We start from the raw sequence: 14,136 nt of genomic DNA, 5'->3' as shown, positions 1-14,136 counted from the left end.
TTTCGGGGATAATCGAAGTTCTGCTTGACGGCCTCCCAGTCAGCAGCCCCAAAATCCCACAGCAGCCGCTTCTTGGGAGGATCTATAGACTTTACTGGAGCGATAGGACAAGTTAAGGCGATAAGGTTGTGATTGGAGGAGCCCAATGGAGATAAAAAATTGACAGCGTAAACAGAAAGATTTGTTGTGGAAAAGGTCAGGTATGCTGGAATTCTTTCCAGGGCGGTCAGGGATACGGGTAGGGTGCTGTACAAGCTGCTCCAGGTCATTAAAGATGGAATAGCTGTAGGCTTGTTCAACAGGTGGATCACTGAAAGGAAAGGAGAGCCAAAGGTGGTGGTGAACACTGAAATCTCCTAGAATGCAGGTTTCAGAAAGAGGAGGAATTGATAGGATGTGTTCCATGAAAGAAGTAAGATATTCGAGGAGTTTTTCATAGTCAGTAGAATTAGAGGATAAGTAAGCAGCACAGGTATATTTAGTCAGAGAATGACAGGATAGCCCAAGCCAGAGAGTAGAGAATTCAGAGGATTCTAGTTCAAGGAAACACGAGAGCAAGATATGTTGTTACGTACATGCACACAACAGCTATCTTTGGCTTTGAATTGAGCACACAGAAAGTAGGAGGATACAGAGAAAGGCTTGCTATCAGTCACCTCAGACATCTGAGTCTCAGTGAGGAAGAAGTGATGTTTAGAGAAGGAGAGGTGGTGTTCAGCAGAAAGTTAATGGAAAGGCCAAGAATGTTGCCGACATGAATAAAGAGTGTGTCAGACAGTGGTTCCATGCATTTTTTCGTCATCGAGAGATGGGTGGCTTGGGGGGGGGTTATTGTCTCCCTCCCCCCCTTCCGGCCTGCGAGGTGTTGAAACGCTTTTTTCTGGTTTTGGAACAGGAAGTGTGGTGTGTAATGTGCATGTAGTTTGTCGTTGACAGTTAGAGGAAAATGTATAGGTTAGCATGTGGGCTTACTCTCTGTGTTACTGAAACACTGAAATGAAGTTCAGCAAAGAGGTCGGACGGTAGTCCCGAAGACTTGCCAGATAAGTTAATGTAAAATGCAAAAATGAGGTCTACTTGAATTACCCTCTGTTATAAACTCTTTGTGTTATTTTACTGAGAGTAGGATATTTATTGATTTATCTAGGCTACATATGATACTGGAGAAAAAAATGGCCTCTCTATCAAAGTAGAATAGAAATGGAAGGTTGCGTCCATCTCAGTTTAGGAACAGTCTGTGTGCGATTATTAATATGTTGCCTGAGTATTGATCACTGTCATGTTTTTAGGTGGTGAACGTACACCCTCCCAGAAAAGTATCGGCACCTATGGGTACGGTGGTTGTGGAAATGAGCAACTTCCGCAGACACACATGAGTCTAGAAATGAGGTACCTCAAAACATAAACCACCCAGTAAATGAATCTTCTTGCAGTTTTGAGTTCTAATAATTACCGAAGATGATATTTGCCCTTATAATTACAGGGTGCCCCTAATATCACAATGCTTCAGTCATGTTTCAGAATGATACGTGCTGTAAGAGTGCCGATACTTTTTTGGGAGGGTGTACATCTATATGCAAGGAAAAATGGTAAATGGGTATAACGAAATTGTATCTTACATAACAAATGAACTACGATACTTAAACAATCGAAGATCGTATGAACCCACTGAGCTCATAAATTATGGAGGCACTTTCTCATGGGGAGCGTGGTATAGTTTGTGTGCCCGCCGCCAGGGGCCCAGGGCGGCGCTGCTGATGTGTATACACAACACCTGACTCCCGCGCCTTTTGAAATCAGCCAGTGAATCCAGAAAATAGTGTCATGGTCCACTGCGCAGCTAGAATTTACGTGAAAAAATAGTCTGTAGAAGAACTGAGACGTTTTCTCAAAGCATTAGAAATAGCCTACCATGGCCATTAAAAATTCGGGTTGCTGATCTCGGCCCCGTAAGATTTCGGCCGTACACTACAGTTCTTACTATTATTGAGTGTATAATGGATAAAATCATGTCAGGATTTGCCAAATGAAAGATTACCGTCTTTGCAAACTGTATGATAAATATTTTCAACAACTGAGATTCATAACACATGGTAAAAATGTGCTGAATGCAAACACACGCAATAAGCTATCATGGCTATTAGTAAACTCTGTGGAGAACTTCTGAGCGTTAATCTCATTTAGAGCATCAGTAAGATATTTAACATGAATATAATACTGGTATAATGCTTTATGCATGAGTAATAACTGCGACAGGATTTTTTTTTTTTTTTTAATAAGGAAATTACGCCAGCGAGTTGGTAGTGACCCCACGCTATTTAGTGATCCGGCGAACATTGGCGACTTCTAGGAGTTTGCGTGGGCTCTAACTGCAGCTGCGTGTGATATAATAGACACTTTTGACAGTCCCTGCTACTCTCCTCTAAAGTTTAGGTTTCACAGTCGCTTTCTGCCAGGCTATTGGTAATCGGTGTAGCATAATACTGGAGCGTTAGCGACAAAAAGTTAGGGAGCCACTGAACTTAACAACAGAACTTTCATACAGGTTCTTCGATATGTATCATTCCCTACAGTTGATGGGCTTGTGTGCTTTATTCGAGCTAACACTAAAGATTGTTTCCTTCTGAGAGAAATTCTAGCAATAAATAGCTTCAAAAACAGTCTTGAGTAACTCCGCGTTTATTAGGATCTCTAGCGAAAAGTATAATGTATGAATTGTTGGGCTGATGGTTTGATGTGAATTATGATTGTTTAGATGATTATGGTAGCAGTGTCAGTGCGTACGGCAAGTTTGAATAAGTTAGGTTCAGGTATGTTAGGTCATGCTGGAGCTGCACACACTATAATATACTGTACTATTAGGCTGGTTCAGGGTGTGCTGTGGCTGTATGCTCAGTGGCTGTTTTCAAGGAAGGGCGGTGAACAGGCCGGGGGAGCCAGACTTTGTCGGTGTGTTTTCGCCTAACATAAATCCGTAACCCCTTTGAGTTTAGCTAATGGCCAGTGTAGTCAGAATGGAGGACAATTTGGACCATTAACCATGGAGAGGCTTCCTAACCTCATATTTAAGGGTCATAATATTTCACGTAACCAAAACTTAGTATTCAGGTTGCGAGAGTGGCCCAGTTCCGTGAGATGAAAACAAACCACCGTTAGTAACTCAGCGTGAGAGAGTGTAATGTGGCTCACAGGCTCACAGGTGCTTACCCGAGGCTTTATCCACACACTAAAGTACTGTGGTGGGTTTTGTGGTCGGCTTAGGAGTCTTTATAACACGTTTTTCTTAGTAATTTACTTTGCGCACCACTCCTTACTGCTCTCGTGTACCTTCTCGGTATGGATTATGAATGCGCAGTCAGCATACAGGCAAATATTTTTTTTTCCTATATTTAGTTTGCTTTCCTTTTTCTGTTCACATTCTGTTAAAAACATATTCAGATTAAACTGGTGAGAAAGAGTTGTTTGGGAGCCTCTTTAGCAGAAGAGAATCGATCGCCAAGTGTTATCAAAAAGAGGCTAAGTTATGGTGTAAAGTATGTAGCAGAGTAAAAGTGTTTCATATATACGGTGCACCACGATATCTGCAATAACAGCGTCTGATTTATTTAGAAGTTCTTGAATAACTAATTATAGGTCGGGGAGAGCAACTCTGAGGGCGATAAAGCTTCGGTGTGAAATGCTGTCCAAGTCGTGGCTGCTAAAGCCATGCCTGGCTTGTTTTACTGGGCAACTCAGCGCTCGGGTGTCTGGAATCTTATTTTATCAGTAGCTGCATTAATTAATTTCTACAACGGAGAGTTATTTAAATCTTCTTATTTTTTTTCATCTTTCAGTTATTGCTTTATAAATAAGTTTAAGCGGTTTGTTATATTTTTTCCGCCGTCGACAATCAGCTCAAAGATGGCAAGCGTAAGGGATGAATCTTAACTTTTACTCTTCATGAATCCTCAGAAAAGGACTGTAATCATCTAGATTACTTGAGACATTAATCTTCAGTACTTTTTCCAATATTGTCAAGGGGTTGAGTAGTTACTGTTATCGGTTGTTTAAAGGGTGTTTGAGACACACCAGCATAAATGAGGATGGCAATGAAAATCAAGGAAAATGTGGAGCAATAGCAAAGACAATCAAATGTGGGCAGAGAAACATACCAAGGGTCTCTCAGCTTAGAAAAATCAGTCATCTGAGGGATGTAAGAAGCAGAAGAAGCGAAATATTAGGACACAGAAATATAACAAACCATTCTCAGTTCAGAATATTAGCCAGGCGAAGAGGGTGAGGGGTAGGAGTGGGGAAATAATAGCCTGTCAATTTATCCATAGCCAAACTCCTTCATCCCTTACGGAGCGACCACAAACAAATCGTTGCCATGTCCTCTGCCACTTGTCTGCCCCCCTCCTAACTCACACCACCCTCTGCCGTATATCTCTCCTTATCATCCTTGCACTTCATCCTCGATCTCCCCATCCCCCTCTCCTCCTCCTCATTCACATACGCTCTTCTAGTTAGTGTCTCAGTCTCCATCCTCTCCACCATCTAAGAGGATTACTCTTAACTCACATCCACATAAGTCTCACAACTCTTTTTTATTTCCTCATTGTCTGTCTGTCTTTCCATGTAACTTCATATGCTCCACTCAGATAGTTCATTTGCACTGCTCGCACTCTTAACTTGTGTCCTTCCAATAAGATCCAAGTTTCACATTCGTACGCTAGAGTGGGGATTACGGTTCTGTCAGGCAGAACTTCCATAGTCAGTTCCATACTCTTTATCACTGCTTTCAGTGAATCAGAACTTTTCTTCCCTGCTGTACACTAAAAAGCACTTCATCCTCTAAACTCTCCTTTCTCATCACACAACACACTTGAATGCACTCACATTCTCCATTTCTTGACCATCCAGCTTTACTGTGCCTTCTGTGACTCCATTTTTCCCAAAGACCATAGCTTTACTCATACCTGCATTCACTTTCAGACTTCGTTTCATACATACACTCTCAGACTCATTCACCAAGCCTTGCAACATTCATGTCTGTGTGTACTATTATCATCTGGCCTGCCACCCTAATTCTTGGTTTGACTTCTTCCAGCCACTTCGTTACTCTCTCTCTCTCTCTCTCTCTCTCTCTCTCTCTCTCTCTCTCGTTCCAGCAATAAATATTTAGATTGAGCTATCTTCATACCAGTATATTAAGAGAGAGAGAGAGAGAGAACTGCAGGCAGAGGCGTGTGATGTGACTGTGTGTGTGTGTGTGTGTGTGTCAGGCGAGGGCGGGTTGGTTGGTGAGAAGGTTGTGAGTAAGTGATTTGAGTTTGTGTGTGTGTGTGTGTGTGTGTGTGTGTGTGTGTGTGTGTGTGTGTGTGTGTGTGTGTGTGTGTGTGTGTGTGTGCACGTAGGTAGTATGTAGGAAATAAGTAGTGTGGACAAGTATGCAGCCTACTACATAGTGAACTACGGGATTGGGGTAATATGTGTGTGGTTGGTGGGGAGGGAGGACATTAATATATCAAAATAATCTTGTTACAGTGTGCATCATGGTCTCGTCCTATCCCATGTTCTTTTTCAACGAACATAACTTTTTTTTTTTTTTTTGGTTGAGGGTAAATCATAAGAGCTTGGGAGGTAAAAGTGGCATAGGGGACAACGCTGGTATTCTGTTCCAGTCAGCACCACCGATTGTATACAGTCGAGAGCGAGTCACAGAGTCCCCAGAGTGTTAACCTAATTTAACTTGACCTTGCAGAGTGCGGTGCTGAGGTGTCTGCGGGGTCAGGGGAGGTCAGGTCATCCAAGTACCAATTATAACCAAACTTAACCTAACCTAACATTACCCAATGATACCTAGCCCCCGCCTGGCATAACCTAAGCTGACCTAATTTTCAGAATGTGGTGGTGAGGTGTCTCCGGGGTCAGGCGAGGTCAGGTCACCGTACTACCCTGACCACTACGGGCCTGACGTGACCTGTAGCTGGACCTTCACACCTCCGCCGGGACATCTTCTACACTTACATCTCACACGGCTACACCTCGACCAGGGCGACGCGTTACAGGTGAGAGAGAGAGAGAGAGAGAGAGAGAGAGAGAGAGAGAGATTATACATAATTTGTTGTCTAATTGTTTTTACTTACCTATGGCCCGTATTGTTTCGTCCTTTGTTACCAGCCGCTATGGCTAAGCTGGTATTGATCTCAGTTTGTCTGTCTGTGTGTATGTGTCTGTTAGCATGATAAATTCGTAACTGCTCAAGATAATCATCACAAAATTTTACAGGTGTATAGTAGGGAAAAAAAATCGATCACGAGTTTGAAATTGGTGAAAGTAGGTCAAGGTCTGTGTGTCTGTTACCACGAGAACTTCGCAACCGCTCAAGGTATCATCACAATATTTTACAGGTGTGTAGTAAGGATGAAAATCTTTAACGATTTCGAAACTGGCGAAAGTAAGTCAATATTCCGAGCCGCGCTAGAGATGTATCAGCTTGCGGCTGGTGTCATTTCCCCCTTGGAGGAGTCTAACTCAAAGGTGTCAAACTGGTGGCCCGCGCGCCATATGTGGCCCTCGAAGAGGAAAAGAGTGGACCGCTATGACTCTTTAAAAAATGAGAAATAACATAATACAAAATCCCATAAAATTCGTCATATGTTCTAGTAAACAAATATTACTGCACTGTTAGGAAAATATTTAATGATAATTTGATTGATAAAAGTACCATTGGAATAATTTATTGGTGAACAAATATTTCACAAAACTTTTAAATATTGTCAATTGAAGCAGAAGCCAATGCCACTGCAAGGGTTAGAAGGTGTACCGATGTTCTCCCAACGTTGGAATAGGCTCCGGCTTTGCCGTATTATGTACTGTACCTGCATTCTATTATTTTCATTCAAGAAGTTTCCAATTTAAGTTGCAAATTTAAAATTTCTATGCACTTTAAAGTAATAATGTATAGTCTATCTATCTATCTATCTATTGCCAGACGCTTCAATCGCGTTTGGAGTGGCCACAAACAAATCGCCTCCAAGTCGCCATGTCCCCCGCCATTTCACTGCACTGCTCCCAACTCACACCCCCCTCTCTCATATACCTCTCCACCCCATCCCTACATCTCATCCTCGGCCTCCCCCTCCCTCTTCCCCCCTCCACCTCACTCACATACACTCTCTTCGTCAGTCTTTCACCCTCCATCCTCTCCACATGGCCAAACCACCTCAGTGTGTTCCTCATAACGCTTCCTATCACATCCACATCCACACCACAACGCTCCTTTATATCCTCATTCGTCAGCCTGTCTCTCCATGTGACTCCACAGGCTCCTCTTAAATACGAGTAACTCATTTCCACTGCTCTCACTCTTGACTTGTGTCCTTCCAACAACGTCCAAGCTTCACTTCCATACGTTAGAGTTGGTATCACGATACTGTCATGTAGTAACTTTTTCACTTCCATGCTCACTTCCCTGTTTCTTATCACTGCTTTCAAAGAACCAGCAACCTTTCTTCCTTGCTGTACCCTTTCAAGCACTTCACCCTCCAAACCTCCATCCTTACTCATCACACTACCCAAGTACTTAAACGTACTCACATTTTCCAATTCCCCACCATCCAACCTCGCTGTACATTCACTAACTTCACCTCTCTCAAAGACCATCACTTTACTCTTCCCTACATTCACCTTTAGATTCCGTTTCTTACACACTCTCCCAAGCTCATCCACCAAGCCTTGCAGCTCCCCTTCTTCTTCACTCAACAACACAGTATCATCTGCAAACAACAGTACAGGGAGTTTCCAAACACTATCCTCTCTCACCAGGGCCACTCCAACATCCACTACCCTACCTTGTACCTCTTTTATTACCCCATCCATGTACAGATTGAACAACCATGGAGACATGACACATCCCTGTTTCAACCCAACTTTCAAAGAGAAAAATTCACTTAGTTCACCATCCACACGCACTGCAGCCTTCGCACCGTCTTACATACTCTTCACAGCATTCAACAACTTCCCATCTACTCCATAATTCTTAACACTTTCCACAATCCTTGTCTATCCACCCTGTCATATGCTTTCTCCAAATCCATGAAAGCCCCATACAACTTCTTTCCCTTCTCTAGAAACTTTTCCACTAAAGATCTAAGTATGAATATCTGATCTACACAACCTCTTCCCTTCCTGAAACCTCCCTGTTCTTCTCCAACTAATTTCTCTGTTCTTTCTCTAACTCTGTCAATATGTATCCTACCATACACGTTTCCTATTATACTAAGAAGACAAATGCCCCTATGATTACCACACTCTTCTTTTCCCCCTTTTCCTTTGTACAAGGGAATAATTATACCTGACTTCCAATCCTCCGGGACTCTACCTTTCTCCCAGGCCTATCTGCATATCTTCCACATCCATTCAACTACTATCTCTCCCCCATGCTTCAGTATTTCACCACACACTCCATCAATTCCTGGGGCTTTCCCCGATTTAACTTTCTTCATTGCTTCCACAACTTCTATCCTACTGATTTCTTCCTGTGCAAATATAGTTCACTATTGTGATGGAAATCAGGAAACAGTATATCGTATTTTGATAAATTCGGACGAAGTGCAAAACGTAAACACGCTGGTCAAGGCTATGAGGAACACACCACAATTTCCGGCGAGTTGATGCTTACTTAGCCGGTATTATCCTATTGTTTCTACATATAATTAAGGTCAGTGGTTATTGTAGCTTATAGTGAATGAGAATATAAGTTGTCAGAGAGAGCAGTAGTCACCAGTTGAAATTGAGAATGGGTGTTGATAGTCTGTCACAAAATTACATGTTATAAAACCGCTAGGTAGACTTGGCCCTCAGACGATCAGCAGAACTGAAGTGTGGCCCTTGGGAAGGATTGAGTTTGGCACCACTGCTTTATCTACTATTTAGTAATTTACTTCTTTAAAATCATTCGTCTGGCTCTGTGTGTGTGTGTGTGTGTGTGTGTGTGTGTGTGTGTGTGTGTGTGTGATGAGGAGGAGATGCGGTAAAAGAAGAGTAGAAAAAAAAAAATGTTTACGAGAGAGAGAGAGAGAGAGAGAGAGAGAGAGAGAGAGAGAGAGAGAAATGTTGGAGCGGAGAGAAACTATTTTATAAGTGTGAAAACAAAAAAATTAGAGAGGGGGAAGTGAGAGCAATGGGGTTTGTCAGAGAGAGCGACAGGGAAGAGGGGAGGGGAGAGAAGAGGTATTGTACATGCAGGAGGGAGCTACTGTACATTAATAAACAGGCTCTGCGGTCAGTTCCAGGTGGCTGGGTCTTATTAACTGAAACACATGCTCTCGAATTCCAAACGTAAAAACAGGCTAGCAAAGGCAAAGACTCTCCCCCTTTCTCCAGACTCTCCTCCACCCTCCAGACTCTCCCCCACCCTCCAGACTCTTCCCCATTCTCCAGATTCTCCCCCACCCTCCAGATTCTCCCCCACCCTCCAGACTCTCCCTCACCCTCCAGATTCTCCCCCACCCTCCAGATTCTCCCTCACCCTCCAGACTCTCCGGCAGTCTGCTATACAGGAGTCTATCTGTAGTGAAATACCAGAAGTAATTTTGATAACGCCATATGAAAGTATTAATAAAAATAAAGCTAATAATGCTTAAATGCAACCCTAATTATTACTCACGCATCTTTTTTCAGTTGTGTACTTATAAACCCTAGGAATATCGGAGCAGCTCATTTTTGCAGTCACCGCTGAAGGAATAAACGTCTAACCCACCAACATCAAGTAGATTTAGGACGTCGTTCAAGATACAATCGCTCATGAATGCGTACTCTGTTAGGCACGTCTGAGAGGGGAAGGTATAAATATTGCCATTTGTAGTTCTGTGAGGCGCATGTATGTCGTGAATGAGTGATGTTGGTGGATGCTTGTTTGTTTGTCTACTTAGGCGCCGGTGCTGAGGCATGGACACTCTATATTGGAAGGATGGTTATAGCTGTTGCCCAGGTGGTTTTCTGTCCCACTTGCTAATGCTTGAATGTTTAGCCTTTTTGTGAAAATATTGATTGTGGAATCTCGTCACATTTTCTGAAAGCCTGTTCCATCTATAGGTCACGTCACTGATGGAAAAATATCATGTGAGATCAAAGTTAACTTTGCGCCGCTGAAAGTTTTAATTTTTCTCGTTTGTAGGCATGTCAGGGGATGGAGGAAGAAAGTGGGAATTGATGTTTCCAATTGCCAAAGAATTTTAAAACAAATCGAGTTTGTTCTCAGCCGACCCCTTGATAAAGTTATTAGTCTTCCAACGCGGGGTTTGCTGTGTAGAAAAGGTATTGATTTAGTTGCTTTGTGCTGCACTGGCTCTAGTTTTGTCGTGTATTTGCAATAAGTCAGGAGTCCAAAACTGCACTGCTTATTGCCAAATATGGTCTCACAATCCTGCTGTATAATGAGCTGATGATATCTTAATTTTCTAAATGTATAATTTCGGTTGACGGATCCAAATTTTGTACTGGCATTGTTGGCAGCTTCATTATAACGCTGGTGCTTTAAGTCTATGGAAACAGTCATTTCCAGATCTGTTAAATTTTTGCCGTTGTTTTACTTTTGTCATTTTGTTCATTTTGTACTTGTTTACTTTTTTTTTTTCAGGCTTCCGATTTGAATCACTCGACATTTGTCTCCATTAAACCACTGTCTGACTCTCTTCTTCTTCATTTCTGCAACATTCGCGGCCTTTCCTGTAACTTTCTCTCTGTTGAGCACCACCTCTCCTCCTCTAAACCTCACCTTCATTTTCTAACTGAGACTCAGCTGTCTGAGGCAACTGACAGCAAACCCTTTTCTGTATCCTCCTACTTTCTCTATACTTATTTCAAAGCCAAAGGTGGCTGTTGTGTATATATACGCAACGACTCATCCTGCTCTCGTGTTCCTGAACTCGATTCTTCTGAATTCTCTACACTCTGGCTTCGGCTTTCCTGTCATTCTCTGACTAAATATATCTGTGCTGTTTACTTATCCCCTAATTCTACTGACTATCAAAAATTCTTCAACTATCTTACTTCTACGATGGAACACATTCTATCCATTTCTCCTTTCTCTGAAATCTCCATTCTAGGAGATTTCAATGTTCACCACCACCTTTGGCTCTCCTCTCCTTTCACTGATCCACCTGGTGAACAAGCCTACATCTTTTCTATCCTTAATGACCTAGAGCACCTTGTACAGCACTCTACCCGTATCCCTGACCGAGTTGGAGAGAGCTCCAACATACTTGACCTCTTCCTTACAACTAATCCTTCTGCTTACACTGTTAATCTTTTCTCTCTGTTGGGCTCCTCCGATCACAACCTTATCACCTTAACCTGTCCTATCACTCCAGTACGGCCTGTGGACCTTCCAGGGAAACGTTGTCTGTGGCATTTTGGAGCCGCGGACTGGAAGGCCCTCAGGCAGTACTTCTTTGATTTTCCCTGGAATGATTATTGCTTCCATGGCCGGGAGCCATCTGAGTGTGCCTTGCGCATTATGGAGGTTATTCTCTCGGGCATGGAAGCATACATTCCTTTCTCATATCCTTTGACTAACGCAAGAAAGCCTTGGTTTAATCACGCTTGTTCTCATGCTGTCCACAACAAGGAGAGGGCCTACAAAAGGTACCGGAGCCAACCCACCCCTGAATCACATCATCTTTACGTTTCTGCCCGGAATCGTGCTAAGTCTGTTCCTCGCTCTGCTAAAAACAATTTCATCCGTACTAAATGCTCTCAACTGTCCAACTCGAATTCTTCCCGTTCCTTTTGGCACCTTGCCAAAAACCTTTCTAACAACTTTACCTCATCATCCTTCCCTCCTCTTTTCTACTCTGATGGTTCTGTTGCTATTTCTTCTACTGATAAAGCAGATCTCTTCGCACAGACTTTCTCCTCCAATTCCACCTTAGACGATTCCGGTGCTGTTCCTTCATCACTTCCCCCCTCTGACTTCCTCATGGCTGACATTAAAATTTCTTCAGCTGATGTATTTTCTGCCATCACTGGCCTCAATACTAACAAGGCATATGGGCCTGATGGAGTCCCTCCTGTTGTTCTCAAGAACTGTGCTACTGTGCTTACACCCTGCATAGGCAAACTCTTTCGCCTTTGTCTGTCAACTTGTACCTTTCCTTCTTGCTGGAAGTTTGCTCTCATTCAGCCAGTCCCAAAGAAGGGTGACCACTCCCAACCCTCCAACTATCGTCCAATTGCTTTAACATCCTGTATTTCAAAAGTTTTCGAGTCAATTCTCAATAGAAAAATTTTAAGGCATCTTTCCTGTCACAACCTTCTTTCTGATCGTCAGTACGGGTTCCGTCAGGGACGCTCCACTGGCGATCTTCTCACCTACCTTTCAGACTCTTGGTCATCCTCCTTTCGGGACTTTGGCGAAAGCTTTGCCATTGCACTTGACATCTCAAAGGCTTTCGATCGAGTCTGGCATAAATCTTTAATTTCCAAACTGCCCTCTTACGGTTTCTATCCTTCTATCTGTGCCTTCATCGCTAGCTTCCTTTCTGGTCGTTCTATAGCCACTGTTGTAGACGGCCACCGTTCTTCTCCTAGATCTATCAACAGTGGTGTTCTTCAGGGCTCTGTCCTATCACCAACTCTCTTCCTTTTATTCATCAATGACCTTCTAAGCTGTACATCTAACCCTATCCACTCATACACTGATGACTCCACCCTTCACCTTTACATTCGGTTCCCGCAACGCCCATCTCAGCAGTTACTTCAACAGGCAAGGGATGAGGCTATGGCACACCTAATGTCTGACTTGGCTCGTATTTCTGACTGGGGTAAAAATAATCTTGTTGTTTTTAATGCATCTAAGACTCAGTTCTTACACCTATCAACCCGTCAAAATCGTCCACAGGTATACCCATTAATGTTTAATAATATTCAGCTTAATCCTGCATCATCCTTGAACATGCTTGGGGTTTCATTTACTCGGGACATATCTTGGAAAGATCATATTACATCTCTTGTAAAATCTGCTTCCATGAGATTGGGTGTGCTAAGCCGACTCCGTTCTTTCTTTACCCCAGCACAATTGTTGACTCTATACAGTGGTTTTATCCGCCCCTGTGTGGAGTACAACTCTCATGTGTGGGGAGGCTCCCCACATACGGCTCTTCTCAATAGGGTGGAGTCAAAGGCTTTTCGTCTCATTAACTCTCCTCCTCTTACTGACTCCCTTCAACCTCTGTCTCTTTGCCGCACTGTTGCATCTTTATCTCTTTTCTATCGCTACTTTAATGGTCACTGCTCCTCTGAACTGTCCGCATGCATTCCTCCAGTTCTACGACGGGCGCGTAGCACCCGTCTAGCAGCAAACTCTCATCCCTTTTCTGTCCAACTCTCTAATGCAAGAGTTAACCGATACTCCCAGTCCTTCATTTATGCAACAGGTCAACTCTGGAACTGTCTCCTTCTGTCTGTATTTCCTGCTGCCTATGATCTCCAGTCTTTCAAACGCAGTGTGTCCAGGCATCTCGAAATGAACGGATCTTGAATTTGGCTCTGTCTTGTATTTTGTTTTTCTCTTTGAGGGAACTGTTATTGCGGGCTCATGGCCTTTGGTTCCTTCTTCCTCGCATAAAAAAAAAAAAAACGGCATTTGTATCTGCAATGTCTGTTCTATACTTACGTCTGTCTCGTTGCAAAGTCAACCCGTCACTGTTGACAAAATTAACAATGTCGACTTTAAAGGCATCTGAAAGTTTTGATACAGAGTTTTGCAATCGTACGTCAGTGCTGGAGAGGAAGCCCTCACGCGGTGACACCAATAGAACATGGCGGCTCCACTGCCCGATTATACAAGCGTCTTACAACTCCTTCCCTATCTCCCTAAAGGATAGGACGATTGTAGGAGAAGGGCAGCATCAACCTACAGTCAGCTGGGTTCACGTTCAGATGAGCCTGGGACCACAACAACAACAACAACAGCATCAACAACAACAACACTCCTCCGTCAGCATCGTTTATATAACTGTGAAGAGAACAGGTCTAAGAACTGATCCTCTGACACCCCACTGCTTACCAGGACCACAAGAGGTAATTGTTAGGGAGCCACCTGTTTAACCAGCTGTAAATATTACAGGTGGTTCCTACTTTAATTCAGAA

General features: G+C 43.1%; 1 protein-coding gene across 1 annotated transcript in view; it reads left to right on the top strand.

Moving 5' to 3' along the window:
- Window positions 1–14,136, top strand: part of LOC145404953 (uncharacterized) — a 608,364-nt gene that overhangs the window by 295,379 nt on the left and 298,849 nt on the right. Inside the window, exon 10 of the mRNA XM_080276459.1 lies at window positions 5,884–6,050. Coding sequence (XP_080132585.1) covers window positions 5,884–6,050 — 167 coding nt within the window. The remainder of the gene's footprint in view (window positions 1–5,883; window positions 6,051–14,136) is intronic.

This window comes from Coenobita brevimanus, chromosome 65, assembly GCF_032717465.1.
Source record: "Coenobita brevimanus isolate Jiangsu-jjx chromosome 65, ASM3271746v2, whole genome shotgun sequence".
NCBI classification, from domain to species: domain Eukaryota; kingdom Metazoa; phylum Arthropoda; class Malacostraca; order Decapoda; family Coenobitidae; genus Coenobita; species Coenobita brevimanus.
The sequence above is the reverse complement of the archived record's forward strand: the minus strand, read 5'-3'. Positions and strand labels throughout refer to the sequence as shown.